The sequence below is a fragment of the Montipora foliosa genome, chromosome 11 (assembly GCF_036669935.1).
Source record: "Montipora foliosa isolate CH-2021 chromosome 11, ASM3666993v2, whole genome shotgun sequence".
Lineage (NCBI taxonomy): Eukaryota > Metazoa > Cnidaria > Anthozoa > Scleractinia > Acroporidae > Montipora > Montipora foliosa.
The window spans coordinates 40,286,046-40,303,545 of NC_090879.1; the positions used below are offsets into that span (position 1 = coordinate 40,286,046).

The 17,500-nt window shown below is 38.7% G+C and overlaps 1 protein-coding gene across 1 annotated transcript; it reads right to left on the reverse strand.

The window, feature by feature from the left end:
• Positions 1 to 8,477: 8,477 nt before the first annotated feature.
• On the reverse strand, positions 8,478 to 9,827 carry LOC137975200 (uncharacterized). Its single transcript, XM_068822288.1, has 2 exons — positions 9,164 to 9,827; positions 8,478 to 8,984 (listed from the first exon to the last, which is right to left on the reverse strand). Exons 1-2 carry the CDS (start codon positions 9,825 to 9,827, stop codon positions 8,572 to 8,574), a joined length of 1,077 nt encoding a protein of 358 aa, XP_068678389.1. The 3' UTR covers positions 8,478 to 8,571.
• Positions 9,828 to 17,500: the final 7,673 nt, after the last annotated feature.

Here is a 17,500-nt window from a genome sequence, read left to right on the forward strand (position 1 = left end):
TTTTTCAAACCTCCTGACAACTTGAACCAAAAGTGGTTTCACTCCCAAAGTCATACACTGTCATTTTACCCTCTATTTCTCAAACTCTGTGATTTTTCGAACCAACTTCCGTTTTCCTTGGAGGTTATGTGAATTCCACTGTTATCCCATGACCTTTGCAATGATGTTGATGTTTATTTGATGTGGTTTCCTTGAGTGAAAAGTACATGTAAGTCCAAGGCTGGTGCCTAACAGTTGCTTGGGGCACCTTATTTGTGAGCATGGGCGACCAAATTTCTGAAGAAGTAGCCCGACCGGGCGCCTTACTTGATTCATCCTCATTTTCTTTTTAATGTAATCCCTGCTGGAATTGATTAAGTCTGGGCTATTGAAAAAATGACTCGGGCTACTAACTTTTAATGTCGGAAGCCCGAAGGGGTCCCGGAAAATTTTCTTAGGCAGCAGCCTTGAAGTCCCACTTTTTCCCTGTATGTACAGTATGTGTATTGAACCAGTTTGACTTTTATCTCCCTTTGTTTCAGACTAAGAAAGTTAGGAAAAAAAGAAAAAAAAAAGAATCATGCTGGTTTCCAAAAGTTACAACCAAAGATAAATCTAAAGCATGAGATATTTGGATTAAGTGTTGTTTGTTTCCAGCCTCTCGTTTTTGTTGGAAGCTGTCTATTGAAAAAAAATAAAACACTCTTTATAGTAGGGAACTGAGTGTCTCTTTGCTTTTATTACAGCTGGGGCAGGTCTGCGTGACCTAATGGCCTTCTGGACAGGATGGGAAATGTTGCCACCCCATGGAGAGAAACTGTGGGTACAACTAGATGACCAGGGTACACAAACAAGCCTTGCTGAAAGTAAAGCCTGTTTCAACAGGCTTATCGTTAATTCTTCTCACACAGATTATGCGACTCTGAAGAGTTCCTTGTCAAAAGCCTTAAAGTATGGATCAAGAGGATATTACTCACTCTAAAACAGCCTTAACAGGCATCAGTGTATAGCCTGCAACTTAACTGGCCACAGGCCAGTCAATCTTAGTCCCCATTAATCTCAGTTGTTGTTATTATAGTTCTGTTATTGAAATGGTACAATCTTGCACAAACATGTGTTCTGAATATTTTAGAATGAAGATTGCACAGGGTACCTATGTTTTTTGAGAAAGATTCTGATACATAGCAAATATCCATTTGTGCTTTTGTAAGGTGAAATTTTGTCTTGGAAATAAAGCAAAGCTGTCTGTTTCATCATCAGTTGGATGTTTTTATTGTATTTACTACTTAATTTCCCAAAACAGGCCATTGGGAACCACAGTCCTTTTGATGTCTGAGCTTGATGGACTTGTTCCTTTGACCACAAGACTTTGAACAAAAGAGTGCCAATTCATGTAGGGTATTACAAGAATATTATCCCCATAAATATTAAACTGCACTTTTATATTCTTGACAGTGAATAACATTTGTACAACTGGTGGGTGAACAGCTAGTGTATTCTTTCAATAAAAGTTAAGGTTTGAATATATACGTCTACACCTTGAAATTCTGAATATTGGCAAGGATCTATTGTTCTAGCCAGTTCCACATATGTCTCCAAAGAAAATGGCAGTGAGGTCTGTGGTATGACTACTGACTCTTCTGTACTGCAAAGAGGACCATTCCATGCCTCAGAGGGTGCTGGACCTTCCCAATCAATGCCATAATCTTCAATGTCCGCCTGTTTAAAAGACAAACTTATCAGTTTCATCTATTGAGGTTGTACTGGTTAATTCTCAAACTCATTAATAATTCATCACCGTAAAACAAAGAGAATTGATGGTGGTTTGCAAACCTGGTCCTGATTGGCACAATTTTTGCAGTTTAATTTCCCCGTTTACTCCTCAGTTCCTCTTTTAATTGAGAAGATATATCAAACACTTGAGACTGTGTTTCATCGGCTATCCAAACACCTTGAATTTTGTCAAAAATAATCTGCTGCCCATCATATTTTTGGATATGGTAATGAAACAGTCTCTCACATTTCATACATCATATCTTATATACATGTACTCTATACTGAGGTAACATTTTGGCCAATTTCTTTCTTTCTTTCTTTGGTCTTTAATTTCTTGTTTGAGCATATATATCTAACACTCAGGGAATGTTTCAAAAAGGTATCCAACACCTCAAATCTGTCCTAAAAGTTCGTGGTACAGATTCTTTCAAGTCTCGTCTTGGCATTGGAAACCCAGATAAGACACTCAGTGATGTAAGAAATTACTTACTCTTTGGCGCAGCTCCTGTACTAGTCTGTGATTTGATCCTTGTATTTGCATCAAACCATTGACCCACAACTGCACAGGTGTCATATTTCTTTCTGTGCTGATGGGTCCATTGTTGTGCCCTGAGAAAAATATTCTTAGGTGCCTGTTGATTCTTGGCAAGTAGACAAAATGTAATGCAAATATATGAACTTCATTGGAAGGATCTAAAAGTGAGCACTCCTCCATATGGCAAAATAACTGGTAAAAAACATATGTGCACCCAGTATACAAATCTCGCCACAGTTGCTCAATACGCTGGTTGTGCACACTTCTGCCAGCAATGTGACTTCCTCGGTTTGGTCCTCTTAAAGGATGCGACAGCATGAACCATGCAACATCACAGTTCTCTCTACCTTTATCAGATCTGACCCTTGAAGGCAGCCCGTAAGTCTGCACTGCATTTTGAAATAGTCTGCACACAGTGGAAGCACGGTTGTTTGTGCTACATTGCAAAAACACAATCATTCTGCTGAAACCATCGATTCCTCCATGTATTACAAACCTCCACCTGAAGATGTCAAAAACAAGTAATCAATAATCCCTTAAAAAAACGTTTTGAAATCTAACCTGTGCTTTTTAACTGAATTTAAGCACTGATTGGATTTCAAAGAGTTTTTAAGGAATGTCTATCACCAATGTCAACACTGGAAGCAGTGTTTTCAGCCATAAATTATCCTACTGATTTCTTATGACGTATACACATACCTTTCAACGCTTAGACACTTAAATCCTCACAAATAACCACATAATTTCCAAGTGAGATATTATGTAAAGCAAATGTCACTCAACAATTTCATAACATCAATAACATCTCCCATACTATCAAGAAGTTCTAGTTGAGTAAGCAGAGAGAATGGAAATGATGCATAGAAATATGGGTAAGTAGACAATGCACAAGTGAATAAATGAACTGAGAGAGGGATAAGTGGTGGTTTTCATTCTCCTGATAGAAATAACCTAATCAAATACTGGCAATGAAGAAGAACAATTGACATTACAATCACTAATTAATTAGGGTATGATACCTTATTAGCTTATGATTACCATCTATATGCCACAACGCAAGTGGTCCATATACTTGGTACCGTCGTCGGTGTATTGTCCTAAGCTCGAGTGACCGTAGAAGGACCCCAGCTGGATTGACCCTCCGCATTGCTTCTCTTATTCTGCACTGTTGCATTCTCAAACCTCTACTCCTCAGAAATCCAGTCATTCGCCTGTACCCGGTGTTAGGGAACTCTGCTAGGATGTTTTGAATCAGCTGGTCGAGTTCTCCGTTGTCTATGTTTGAGTATGTTAATCTCACACTCAACCCAAATTGGAACAAGCGTCTTTCAACAGTCCGAACACTGACACCTAGCAAAGTTGCAATATCGACGACAGAAAAGCATCTGCCAATCAGAAAATCGAGCTGATCTCTGGGAATTGAATATCTTGGACGTCCACGTTGTCCAGTAAAGGCAGTAGCTGGTGATGAAACACCAAAAATATCCTGACTTGCAAAAAGGCAATCCCGTGCACCCCTAATTAGGTTCACAATTTGTTCATCGATTCCATACAAATGAACAAGACGAGCTATTAAACCATGCAGCCAATCCAGCCTAAAGTGTAAGGCATCCACTGTATTTGGGTCAAGGCCTCCTCCTCTAATTTCCCAAATGATATTAAGTAAAAGCTCTCGCAAGTAACTTAACGCCATCACTCTATCCGCCATCTTGGATCAACACGGTATATTACCTCGACCTGGTGTCTCGTAGTCACCAGGCCAACTCGAGAAAAGTTGTAGCCGAAAATTGAATGTATCCGAAAATTAGGACTACTGGCAGAAAATTCACCAGAAACGAATTGGAGATGTAAAGTATTCAAAACTAGTCGGAAAATCGAAAAGCTTCCCGAAAACTGACACAACCCGAAAATTCAAATCAACAGAAAGTTCAGTTTATCCGAAAATTTGATTAGAGAAAAATTTCTGAATTCTGTCAGGAAATTGACAAAACCAACATAAAATCCAAAACAGACAAAAATTCATTACAATGCAAAATGTAATAACACATCAGAAAATCAAAAATTGAATTATGACGGTAATCACCCACGATACTTCGATTGTGTGATAAGCAACCCCCTCAAGTACTGAATGCAGGTAGGTGAACTTCTGAACAGCAGCCTCGAATTGGTCCCAAAAATTTTGAAATTGTAAAACATCTCCATCAAACTTGGGCAACTCCAGTTTTGGTATTTTAAATGTGACTGTTTGTGCTCCCCTGAACCCAACGTGGTTTGTTCATCTACCTTGGAAACTGATTGTTAAGATATATACTCTTGAGCTATGTCTAAAGCATTATCAATCACTCGCTGATAATCAATCCACTTTTGAGCTTCTTCAGCAATTTCATCTCTTACCTCACTGCAACTCTCCATGTAACAGTTCAACCTTTGAACAGGATTTTCCATTCTTATGACATTGTTGCTGGAACTCTTGCCTGTCTTAAGTATAACTTGTATCACAGCATCAATGTCCATCTTAAGGTTCATTTCTCTTCTTCTTAACAACTGAATATTACTTAACTGATGATTGGAAGACTGTGACAACAAATGTTCACCAGTTCATGCTCGTGAGGCTTGTTTAGGGACTGTATTAGTCGATTTCTTATTTTTGTTTTGCGAACACGAAGGCTTAGATTCTTCTTGTTTTATAGCAACGATAAGTCGAGCCATAAGGACTGGTTTCTTTCCTTTCACTGGTAGTCCTCTCTTTTGTAAGTCAGCTTTGACTAGGGAAAGAGACGTTTCATTCACAATTTGCTCCGCTAACTGAGACGATGCACAGTTGTCTGCCATATTCAATCCTGTATTCGTTTATCTCGATGGTTACTCTTCTGCTTAGTGCTTTGCTTTGCCAAAAGTTCCTCAAATCCGACCTCGAAGGACCATAATGTTCTGTTTAGGCTACGAAATAACCTTTGCTCTCGAAAACGGTAAATAACTTAAATGATCTGATAAAACTGCTAGTACACGCTTTGCATAATGACTACAATTCTTTGAGCGAAAAGCACACGTTCTGGTACCCCATAATATTAACACGACAAATGTCCCCAGTAGGGTGGTCACATTACAAGCCTAATCTCACAGGGGGTCATGATGCTCTTCCACAGCGGGTCGTGGCCCGAACAGGAGGACTTTATGAGATTGTATTAGTCGAACAAATTAAAGAGCGGTTTATGGAAAAGTGACGTGCACGTTAAGGATCGACAAAATGTCCATGCTGCAGTCAGGATTTTGCAACCACAGGTGTGCCAGTGTTTGCGTGAGTGGAATAAAGATCAAACCGAAGCACTTCTTGTTTATCTTAAGGCCTGACATAATATGCTAGTAGCTTATACAAAGGAGAACCTGTCAACAAAAGAACGTGCAAAACTTGCATGGTCAACGGTCTGTTTTGGGAAGTTATGGAAGGCATGGCTGGAGAAATCTCATCACCAGGTTGACTCTTTGTTCATATCCTTGCAAACATACAACGACATGATAATTGCAGGACACTCGCTCATTCTTTCAATGAAACTATGTGTGGCATTTTTTCTCGATCAGCCTTGCCACCCAGCAACGTTTGGTTCCGACAGCTGCGAAAGACTTTTTGCTTTATGTAGAGGATTTTGCAAAGGGAAAACAAACCTGTGCATGCTTGACCTCCTAGATATTTGTAAGAGGATTTTAAAACTTGAGGAGCTGAAAAAACAAAAAAAATCAAGATGTCAAAGGGAATTCCTGGCCAGCATTAATCGAAGAGGAAATTCTGAGTGGAATGAGAGAGGCAGAAAGGGAGGTTATTAAAACAATGGAGCTGCTAACTGTAAGCAATAGCCTAAGAAAGGATAGGAACGGCAATATGGTGTATCTCAACCCTGGGATGGAGAATACCTTAGCAGAAATACCATTTGAACCTGATGAGACCGACACTGTTACGGTTGATGACTTCCTTGATTTGCAGAGCGACCTTCTCTGTTCTAGTGCAGAAATAAACGAAGACTTCTACTCCTTTGCCTTTTCCGACCTTGCAGCATCATCTACTTAAGATACAGAAATAAGCGTGACCGGTCAGGAAGTGGACGATGATGATCCGGAACATTGTCATTTTTTTCCAGAAGGGAGGTGCAAAGACATTGATCCTAATTACAGAGCACCAACAACAACCCACTGGATCGGTGAATTTCCAGAATGCGATAACTGGTTTCATGAATCGTGTCTTGGGTTGAAATTTGCAACAGAATCGGAAAGAGACACTTATGCATTTGTTTGCAAGTCTCACCACAGTTTTAGCCACAACAACCGTTTTAAAGACCGCATTACTGCCTCAGGTTCACATCCGACAATAGGGACCTTAAGCAAGGTCGACGAGAAGCCCCGAGGACGACAACCGGAAGTGAAAATACCGCTTAGTGCCCTACTGCGCATGCTTCACTCGTCGTCCACGTAAAGTTCAGAACATGAAAACGCCATCTTTGCCGTCCAGGCCGAACGTCGCGAGAACGTGAGTATAAATTTATGTATTTTCATCTTGTTTAAGAAGACAATTTATGTTTGGCGTTTGAAATGAAAGCTAGATATTCCTTAGTTTCTAATCTTTGCACAATATTGTATCTTACTAGGATTTTGCAACATGAAAAGTTTGCAAACAGTCAAAAATTCGGGCTTTGTGAGATTTGCATCTTGTCAGCATAACATTCAAGTTAAGAAGATGAAATCGAGAACTAACAAAGTGATTACTTGTTTTGTTTTATTTACCTATATGCAATCTTTTACAATTGTTTTAACTTGAGCAAAAAATTTTCATGCCGTTGAGGTCATTTTAGAGACTAATTTTCCGAAAAATTAACTTATATTTTGATGTGAATTTCCTTAGAATGGAGTGGACAGAACTTCATGACTTGAATCTTTGCGAAGAAGTTTTAGTTGTTGAACCTTGGAAACATCCTTACCGTAGTAAGGAAAGAGGATATTCATGGAACGAAATAGCAAACAATTTAAATGCCTCTGAGCATCCTACGTTTAAAGTATCAAAGAGAAGTGTCAGAGACAGGTTGACATTACTTCAACAAAAGTACAAAGCTAGACAAAGCGTTAGAAGAAATCATAGAAAAAGAGAAAACGGCCATGGATGCGAGAAGCCTGCAAGATGATAACAAGAAACCTGAAAAGGCAGCAGCGGAGGAGCACCGCAACCGAGCGGTTGAGCGTTTGGGTGAAACCAAGAAAAGGAATGCTGAGAAATAAGACGAAAAAGCCCAGTTGGCGAAGAAAGGAAGAAGATCGACGTCGGAAGTGGTGCAATTTTTGAAAGAAAAGTCAGAAAGAGAGAGTGTGCTGAGAAAGGAGGATTTGGAGTTGAAACGAAAGGAGCTGAGTCAAAAGGAGGATATGATGAAAATGCTTGCACAACAACAGCAGCAGCAGACTCAGATTATGCTTGTTTGCTTGCAAAAATCCAAAATAAGAACAGTTAAGTATCTGCTATTTTATCCATCCAACTGTTGGTTTTTCCAATGTTGTTGTTACTGAAAGCTTTACCGTGAAAAAGTGCTGAGGCAGCATGCATATTTTCCAGACATGCAATAATGCACTGTTTGTGTTTGAAGGTACATTGTGAGACTGCAAAGTTCTACTTGATTAGTGTTGTTGCAAAACCTTAAATTGATTAAATTTAAGATTCATGTTTCAAAGTTTTAAGTATATTTTATGTGCATTTCTGTACATCTTGTCTGACTGGCTACAATCTTCAGTGTTGTATTTGAAGCTACAACATTTTATCGTGATTAAATTTAAGCTTTGTGTTTCAAAGTTTCAAGTTTATTTTATGGTACAGTGTATGCCCATCTTGCCTGACTGGCTACAAAATGAAGCCTCCTGTATCGGTTGGAATTGAGAAAATATGAAAAAATGTATCAGAAAGGGGTGGGGCAACATTTTTCCTCTTCCCCTCCCCTTCCTCTGGTAAATAATTAATTCCTAATTTTCTGGTATGATTGGAACATTCGCCAGCAGGCTCCTGTCACCAGTTAATGCATTCCAGATGTTGTGCCTCTTGGCTGGAACTCAAGTTTAAACAAAACAATCTTATAAAGCAGTTTGTCATTTATTAATGCACTCCTGTATCAAATTAACCTGCCCTCGCTTGATACACCCTGAAAGAAAAAAGCACTCAAGAAACAATGCATTGCTATTCACATGAAACTTTCATTATTGCACTGACATGTCATTCCTCTTTGATTACCGGTATATTATTTGAATTACTTTCAAACAAAGTAATCTTGTAGTGTTGGCGGATCTAAGTTAAAGTATTGTGATGTCTGATTTGGATATAGGCATGTAAGAGCATTCCTGAGAATTGCACAAACGACGTACATCTTTCCTACACTACTCAAACTAATTTTTAGATTCTTTTTAAAGTCCATAAACTTAAAATAATTTACAATGTCATTAAACAGCCATTCTACGGACTCCCGCACTGTGCTCATAGACTGGTTGAAAGCAATCATTGGGGCAGTAAGGGCTCTATTTTGGAATGGCGTCTGTAAGTAAATTCTATGAGGGTATGCCGGATCGCCGCACAAGCAAAATGGATTGCCAGCTTGTGAATTTGCAAAGCATTGCAGGTCTTGAAGAAGTCCTGAATCAGCTAGCATTCCAGCATCGTGTTTACGACCCTCTGAAACAGTAAAAGGAAGTAAAAAATTCGTAAGGAACTAAAAATGCTTCTTGTACAGGTTTGTCACATGAGCCTCTCACTCTTTACCCCGGACACTCTTCCAATATTTCTTGTTAAAAACATAGTGAAAATGAAATCGCCCACTCTCTCTTTGTACAAACACTCCCCGCAAAACTTACCCACTGGACCAGATAGGTTACCAATTAAACCATTGGGTAGAGCCACACACTGGAATTTTAGAGCGTGAACACTCTTATGGCCGTTGTAGATGACTCTTTGGTGCTCTCCTGGTCTGCATACGGGTCGAACGGTCCCATCAACGAACCCAAAACAATTATGTAAAGCAGCTCCTTTGCCGGAAATAACGTTACTGTAAATCTGTAATGCAGCTGGATTAAGCACATTGTGGTTCCACTGTGTTATGCGATGTCTGTGAGTGTTATATATAAAATCCAAGACGTCATTACTGACCATACTGAGAACTGGTACTGGCAGTCCGAATCGAGAAATCATGTCACTGTATCTGCAGGGATAACTTAATCTTCTAAGAAGAATGCAGAGACCTTCCATTCCGTCAACAACACTTCTTTGATAGCATCTGAAGCTATCAGGTATTTGAAGAACCTCTGAGAGAATTTGCAAGTCGTGCTTTCTAACTCTAAACTCTGCCAAGCACTTGGCATCGTTCATCTCATCGAGGGAAAACCTCTCGTATTCCTCGTACGAGAAGTTGGGATTTTTCGGCATAAATTGCTCGTGTAGTAGCAAAAACTCATCTTCATCTAGAAGACCGACCTCATAACTCAAAAGAAGTTGCTCTTGGACCTCGTGAAAAGAAGACATGATAAAATTATTGGACTGTTTCTCGATTTTCACGATAAATGAGCACTGTTTTGTTTACATGTCCTCGTCCACGTTCAAGTGCGTGCTTAACATTTTAGTTTTCCAGCTGTGAACGACGTCCTCGCCCTAGTCCCTCAGCAATTCTACTCGTCGTCATTGTCCAATTCGTCGTCGTTGCTTAAGGTCCCTAATGACTACAAAAGAGGAAGAAGGAGCCCCGAGTGAGGCAAAAAGGCCTAGAAAATCAGTCTACTATGAAGGGTCATCATTTGAAACAGATCACTCCGTCCCACCGAACTATGTCGAGTATGTCGGGGAGTATTACCACATTGCTCAATTTCTGTTGCTTGAACAAGTTAAAGTTTACTCTTCATCTACATTGTACCTCTCGCATGGCAAAGTGGATGGCGGTCGCAAGAAATGACTTTTTTGAGAAAGTGGAAAAACTTGTATCACCAGCAAAAACCGAGAAAGGTCTCTACTTCAACAACATTCCTGCATTTTGGGTGCCATGTGTTGGCTTAAGGTGTGGTCAAGTCTTGGGCTTTGTGCGTAAGACTTCAGTTTCTCAATGCATAAAAGAGAAAAAACACTGTACTGTTTGCTTCCGCCTACTATTGTTTGATAAAATTGATGAAAAAAAGTTGATTTTACAAAAAACAACTGACGTTATGTGAATGTCATACTCACCTAATGACATTCCGTGTCCCTGACGCAAAAACAAGAAAATGACCCCTTACTGTTGATGGAGAACCTTTAGAAAAAATACTGCCCCAACTGGGGAAGGCCGAAGAAGAAAGGATGCTCCAGGAAGAGAAAGCTAAGGCTTAGGAAAAAGAGAGACTCAATCAGGGAGAGCCTGAGGACATGACAGCGCGTCTCTTACAAGAGGTCCTTGATGAACTGAATGTTACTTACAAAGCAGGTGACAAGAAAGCTAAAGTACGCGAGGCACGTCAGAATTTGCAACCAAATACCTTTTCACGTTCGGCTAAATATCTTCAACCAGATGGCAGACAAGCACAAAGTCACGAATATTTTACACAGGATTTGAACACCAAACCCTGCCTGTTCGTGACTTTTTATTACGTCGACAGAAAGGAACGTTTGTGAAATTTACGTTCTAATTCACTTCGCTCAACAGAACGTAAATTATTTTACCCTTCAATTCCCGTAAATAATCCAACAAACAAGGAATATGGAAGGATTCGCAAGCAGATCCGAATGCAGTTTAATGGTTTACATACACTCTTCTTCTTCTTTTTCCTTAACATATATTCTTTACAATAAGTAAAAAGCGAGCGTTAACAATAACGTATCAATCTCTCTCTCTCTCTTTCATTCTTTTTTTTTTTGGTTTTTTGTAATCCGCTAGGCCTTTACAATTTCGTATAAACCATGTGTTTTTTTTTTGTTTTTTTTTCAGGTAATAAACAGATACAGGATACTAGGAAGCAATAAACAATACAGAAATAAGAAAAACAGCTACCTAAAGTAAAGCCCTAGAAACTTTGTTACTTGAAACCTGTTATCAAGACGTTCCTCCACGTACATATCTTTGGCAGCGTCCGTCTTCCACCTGCCATGCAACTTCAACAATCTCTCCAAAACTGAATTACCACTGTGGCGAACAACGGATGTTATCCCACCCGATCTTAGGCTATATGAAGCACGTAGTCGTCCGGGTTGAAACCAAGTTGTTTTAAGGAATCCCTCAGGATTTCTTTACATGTAGTGTAGGAGATTTTTCCATCCCTTAGAGTATAACTAGAATTACACCTATGAAAAACCAGAGGCCTAAACAAAGGCAGATTACTATTATCGTGAATACCAGCTAGATTCATATACCTTCTTAAAACACTAGCAGGGCAGTATGGAGTTCTCGATGCACTTATATAGACATAGTTACCCTCCCTATAAACATCAGTCTTACTACGTGGCACAAAAATCTTTATGTATTGACTGTGAAATTCGATATGGTTGGGTGCAATATTACACAACTCATTATACCGAAAAAATCCGGCAAAAGCTAAGGAGCATAAGGCAGCTATCCTAACATCTTTCAAATTAGCATCTTCCTTATTATAAGCGTCTAGAATGTCCTTAATAATCTGGGAGGGCAATTGGTTTAGACTTGATGCGTTTTGCCGACTCAATTAAATTCTTACAAAATTCACTACCCAGAGGATTACGGTCGAGGCTAGGCACAAACGAGTGAAACCATTTGTGACCATCCACGGGAAAACGCTGAGCGTGACATACAACACGGCATATGCGCATATTTAATGAGTAGCACAATAGATGTCACGGTGGCTTTTGTTGTGCACACTGAGGCACTCCAAACCTTTTGTTTAGCGTGGCGTGCCAAAACAGGCACCGTAAAATATGAGGAAGCAAAGGTGGTGAAGGAACGAGGACTGTTCTGAAACCCTTCAAGACCAAACTGTTTTATTGTCCCATTGTTTCCAAGGAACTCCGTATTTCAAAATGAAGCTTATGTAATCGACAGAAACTGAAAAATCATTTATTTTTTTAAATTTGACCGTGTATAAGGCGAAGAAGAAAGACACAAAAATTATGCCTTCTTAATCGACTTGTATTCTTACCAATAGCCAGCTTAGCTTGCGAGGAATATCGAAGCCCGAGTTTTTATTTTTCCAGCGCAAAATTGGTGTACACTACCTGTGACACTCCTGTATGATACTTACGAATGGATGGTAAAGAATGGTCAATAATGATACAAGAAACAACTTAAAATGCAACCTTTGATGCGCATCTAATATTAGGGACCTTTAGATTCTAGGACGAGAACGAATACGAGATTTCACGTCGGGCAAACGAGGACTTAAATCATGCCACGAGAAATGATCGCTGAAATTACGACCGGGATTTTAATTTCCTGGGGGACTGGAACCTAACAAAATTGATCCTGTGGGGTCCCTAAAGAATAAGGATTTTGTCAACCCATAAGGCAATTGGAGGTTTGACATTGCTTCCCGCCAATACTCGAAATTCGTAGCTTTCGTTTGATACCAAACTTGCCTAGTAATATCAATTTTTTCCCTAAAATTCTCTGTCTTGAAAACGGTCTAGAACACAGGAGTTTCACAACATTCGTTTAGCACGAAATGAAGGACGGAGATGGTTTCAAATAACTTTTTTGGTTCAAATATTTACTTGGTTCTGTTAACCCTCGGTGTGGCAGGAGCTTTCAGGTAAGAATCTGATGTTTTTTATTTTGATGGCAATGGCTTATTATTTGAGATATTTCAAGTTTACTGGCAGCAATTTCGCGCGTGTTAAGTAACACTTGTCACTTCTTGGTTTGCGTAGGATGCCCCTGGCCCCAAAGAAAAAGTTTGCTCGTTTCAATGTCGGCCATTTTATGAAAGAACGTAAACAAGCCCAACAGGAATTGGCATCAACTAACCACCTCATAGAAGGGGAAAGGAAAAAGTTAGAAGCCGCTCAGTTACAACTTAGAAGATTGCAAAACAAGGTATGGCACAGAAACCGGTTTAGATTGTTTTATATTTGTTCATTTTTATTTTCATTTGTAACATAAGCTTATGACTAGCAGTCATGCAGTCAGTATTTATGTATTGTTGTAAATGTAAGATTTTTTCTTAATTTACATAAATATAAGTTGACTTAATATGTAATGTAATATTAATAATAACAATAATAATAGCAGTAGTAATAGTAGTAGTAATGGATCACGTGTAGTAAAGGCCTCTGCAGTCGAGTGTAGATTTATACCCTCAATCAACATCTTGATCAATACTCGATTGACATCCCAATTGATTCTCGGTTGACACTTGATCATCAGTCGGTCCTTAGTCAGCTGAGTTTCGGCCGACTAATATTAATCAACCAAGTGTCAACCGAGGTGTTGATGGAGTGTTGATCAAGTATCGATCGAGGGTTTTGATCGGCAGTAGGATGCCTTTGGTATACATGATCAATAGTAATAATAATTATTATTATTATACATTGCAGTCACCATCTGTCTTCTCATTGGCTAAAAGCCTACAGTTAATTCTGCGAAACAGCGCAACCTACAGATTATTCACTAATCTGTACCTACAGAATGAATAATCTGTAGGTTTCGCTCACAGTGCATGATTTCCAAGAGCAATGTCAAGTTCACTGACAGCGAAATAAGAATTGCTTCCCAATTCGCTTCATCGACCCAGCAATAAATTGAGAAATACTTGAAGATAAAGATTCAATGAAACTTTCTTACTTACCTTGACCTTGATTACTCCAGATATCACAAAAACCTCATCCAATAATTGTTTATAATTATAATAACAACAACAACAACAGTAATAATAAAAATGGTTTGTGTACATTAACTAGTTAACCGAATTTAAATATAATCATGGTGTTCTATATTTATATATAGATGGATGAAACAGTGGCTCATGTGACTACCCTGAAAGAGGGTCTTCAAAACAACACAGGACAATCAAATGGGGCATTTGTTTCTGATTTGTCCCTAGGAAGAAGAAGGAAGTCACCAACAAATATGGAAAATGGAGAGATGTCAATCAGAACAAAGAGAAGGCGTGTACAAGAAACTTTCCAGGCAGCCATCGAAATAAATGGTGGTACAAAGGAGAATCATCACCCTGCATTGGATGGCATGCTTGAGACACTGGACACCAAGTTCTCCAGAAAAGTTGTAGCCTCAGCTATTTGTAAGAAACCCGCTTTAGCTAAGACTGTAGCCTCTAACTTTCATAGTGACCAGTGTGCTGCATATGAAAAAACGAATGAAAACATGCTGAGAAGCGTTGATGTGTATTATGCGATGGGTGTAATGGGAAAGAGAAAATATATCAAGGTGCGTCAGTCAACTTCATTCAAAAAAGTGGTTTTGAAGTTTAAGAAAAGTACACGAATCAAGGTTGCCAACTGTAAAATACCTCTCCTTGTGCCCTATTATAAGCTTGTGCAATTTCTGGAAGGGGTAGACATAGGCAATTTGTACTCTGTGGAGGAAGAATTGTGCAAAGATAGCCAAAACAAGGTTAATGGTTTTTTTCGAGACCTTAAGGAATTTCTTCCAAGGTTAGCAGAATTCTATTTGAAAGTTTATAAGCCTGAAGAATTCAACTGGTTTGGAAACCCTTTTACCTTTAAGGTTGCCATAGGTGGAGACGGGGCTCCCTTTGGCAAGTATGATCAATCATGTGCTTGGCTGGTTAGCTTTTTAAATGTGGGAAAGAGGTTTCTGAGCAACGAAGACAATTTTTTGATATTTGGAGCCAACTGCTCTGAGAGCTGTGAAGCAGTTAAAAAGTATGTGGCCAAACTTGTCAGTGACATCAAATACTTGGAGGGTAGGGTTTTCAAGGTAAATGGGAGAGACATTAAATTTGAAGTGTCTGAACTGCCAAATGATATGAAAATGCTCTGCTTTTTAGGTGGGGAACTAAGTAATAGTGCAAAGTACTTTTCCTCATTTGCAAATGTTTCCTATGACAACATGAATTCACTGAAGTTCACATTTGGCCTGTCAGAGGGCAATGAGTGGAGACCATGGGATTATGAAACACGAGTGCAGGTTGAAAAACTGAAAGAAACATTAAGCAAATCAAAGTTAACTGAAAGCACAAAGAGAAGCAAAATAACCTCTTTTATTGCTGAGAAGAAGTCAAGACAGGAATTTAGCCCAAGAATTGGCAAATTGATCAACAAAGCACATGTTGAACCTTTACACTTGAAAAACAATGCATGTGCTCTTATGTTTAAACATGTTTTATTGTTTTCAATACAAAGGTCTGAACTAAGCCAAAGCATTAATGAATTTTCTAAGGTTAGTAACCTTTCTCCATTTGCCAGGCTAATTTCTAGCCTAAAATGATCCTGGTAGTCCCTGGTTCAACTTCTCAGCTTCACTTGTAAATAGCCAACTGGTTTGCCTCCGGCCAGTTGGGATTCTTAACAGTTGTTGTTGTTCTGTTCTGTTTCATTGGCCCTGAAAAGCCCCTATGGGGAGCGGTCAATTAAGTATGTATTGTATTGTATTGTAAATGTCAGTGCAACATGTCCCGTCTAGCTAAGTAAATCATGCGGTGGTTTGATGAAAGCAAGGGAAATGCAAAATCCTTTGACTACAGGTTTACTGGGCAAGAATCATGCAGGTTTCTCCATAACTTTATGTATATGATATCAGCAATTGAAGGAGCAAATGATTCAAGACAAGTCAGTATGAAACTGCACATTTTTGCATTTGCAATCTTGTCTCTACGAAATGCCATTTCCCTGTACAGCAGGTTCAGTATTGATGAAGCACAAATAAACGAACTTGACAGAGAAGGTAAGGAGGTAAACCCAACAGTATGGACAATTGGTAATGTAGTACCTGTTCACACAAGAGATATTTTCCAGAAGTATGGGAAGGGTTTGCTCATAAATTCCATGGAGGGAAGGGAAGCAAAGCATCTGGCAATCTCAAGATATGCGACAAATTCCACCAACATCACTCGCTGGAAGTCAGTATTTCGTCACGAGTTTGTCTCGCTCATCTGGTTACGAGAAAGGGGATGTAACCTTTCAAACAGTAAAAAGTGCACAGAAACGTATATTCCTAAACGTGTTTCAGATTCTGCTTATTGTTATTGTGGGCTAATGCTCACAGATGGGAAAGAGTGTAAATACTGTAAACATCAATACAGGATGCAAATTGTCAACAGTATTCAGCAAAAGAAGATCACTTTCAAGGTTTAAATGGTTTATAACCATATATTCAACATGTTATGGTGATACAAACGTGAGGGCTAATGCTCATCAAACTAAAACATATTCATACTCTCACATGGAAGGTCACTCAAGGGAGTCAAGGGCAGAATTTAAGACTTTCTAGAAAAAAATCCAAGAAGGTGGGGCTGCAAACCCCCAAAAGAAAAACACTTCCATGGCATGGAGAGTATGGATATAGAAATGGAAGATCATACAATACAGTTTACAAGTTGTCAACATTTTTTCAACTAAACAAGCTCATGCTTAAGGTTACATGCAAATATTTATGGTTTGCTGTTTTCTTGTAACTTTGAACACTTTGATACTTATTTGTCTTCGTACTTATTTGTACAATACAGAATACAAATAATTTGTAAACAGTTTTCAACACAATCTCATGTTTAAGAAGACTTAAATGTTCATATAATAATTGGGATGTTTAACATATTTATTATATTTTTAAAATACAGAATACAAATTGTAGACAGTTTTCAACAAGATTAAGGCCTGGATTAAACGTTGCATTTTACATGCGCCGAATCAAATTGCCAAGTTAAATGCATGTAAAATTCGACATCTAAGTCAATTAAATGCGGCATATTTCAATTTGATGCGAGTGAGTCGAATATTTGACTGAAGTTCGGTAGTTGATTTAAATGCCACATTTTACAAGTGCCGAATCCATTGAAATTATATAAATAATTTATGTTTGCTCGAATGGGACTTTAAAACATGTCGCTCGCGCTCAGCTATTTTATTCGGCAAAACAATGCGACGTTTAAATCAAATCAGCCGAACGTGTTATTTGAGTCAACTAAAATTGGTATTTAATTTGGTGCATGTAAAGTGCGACGTTTAAACCAGGCCTTAAATTTATATAGAATTATTAAGATGTTTCTCTTATTTATTATATTTATACAACA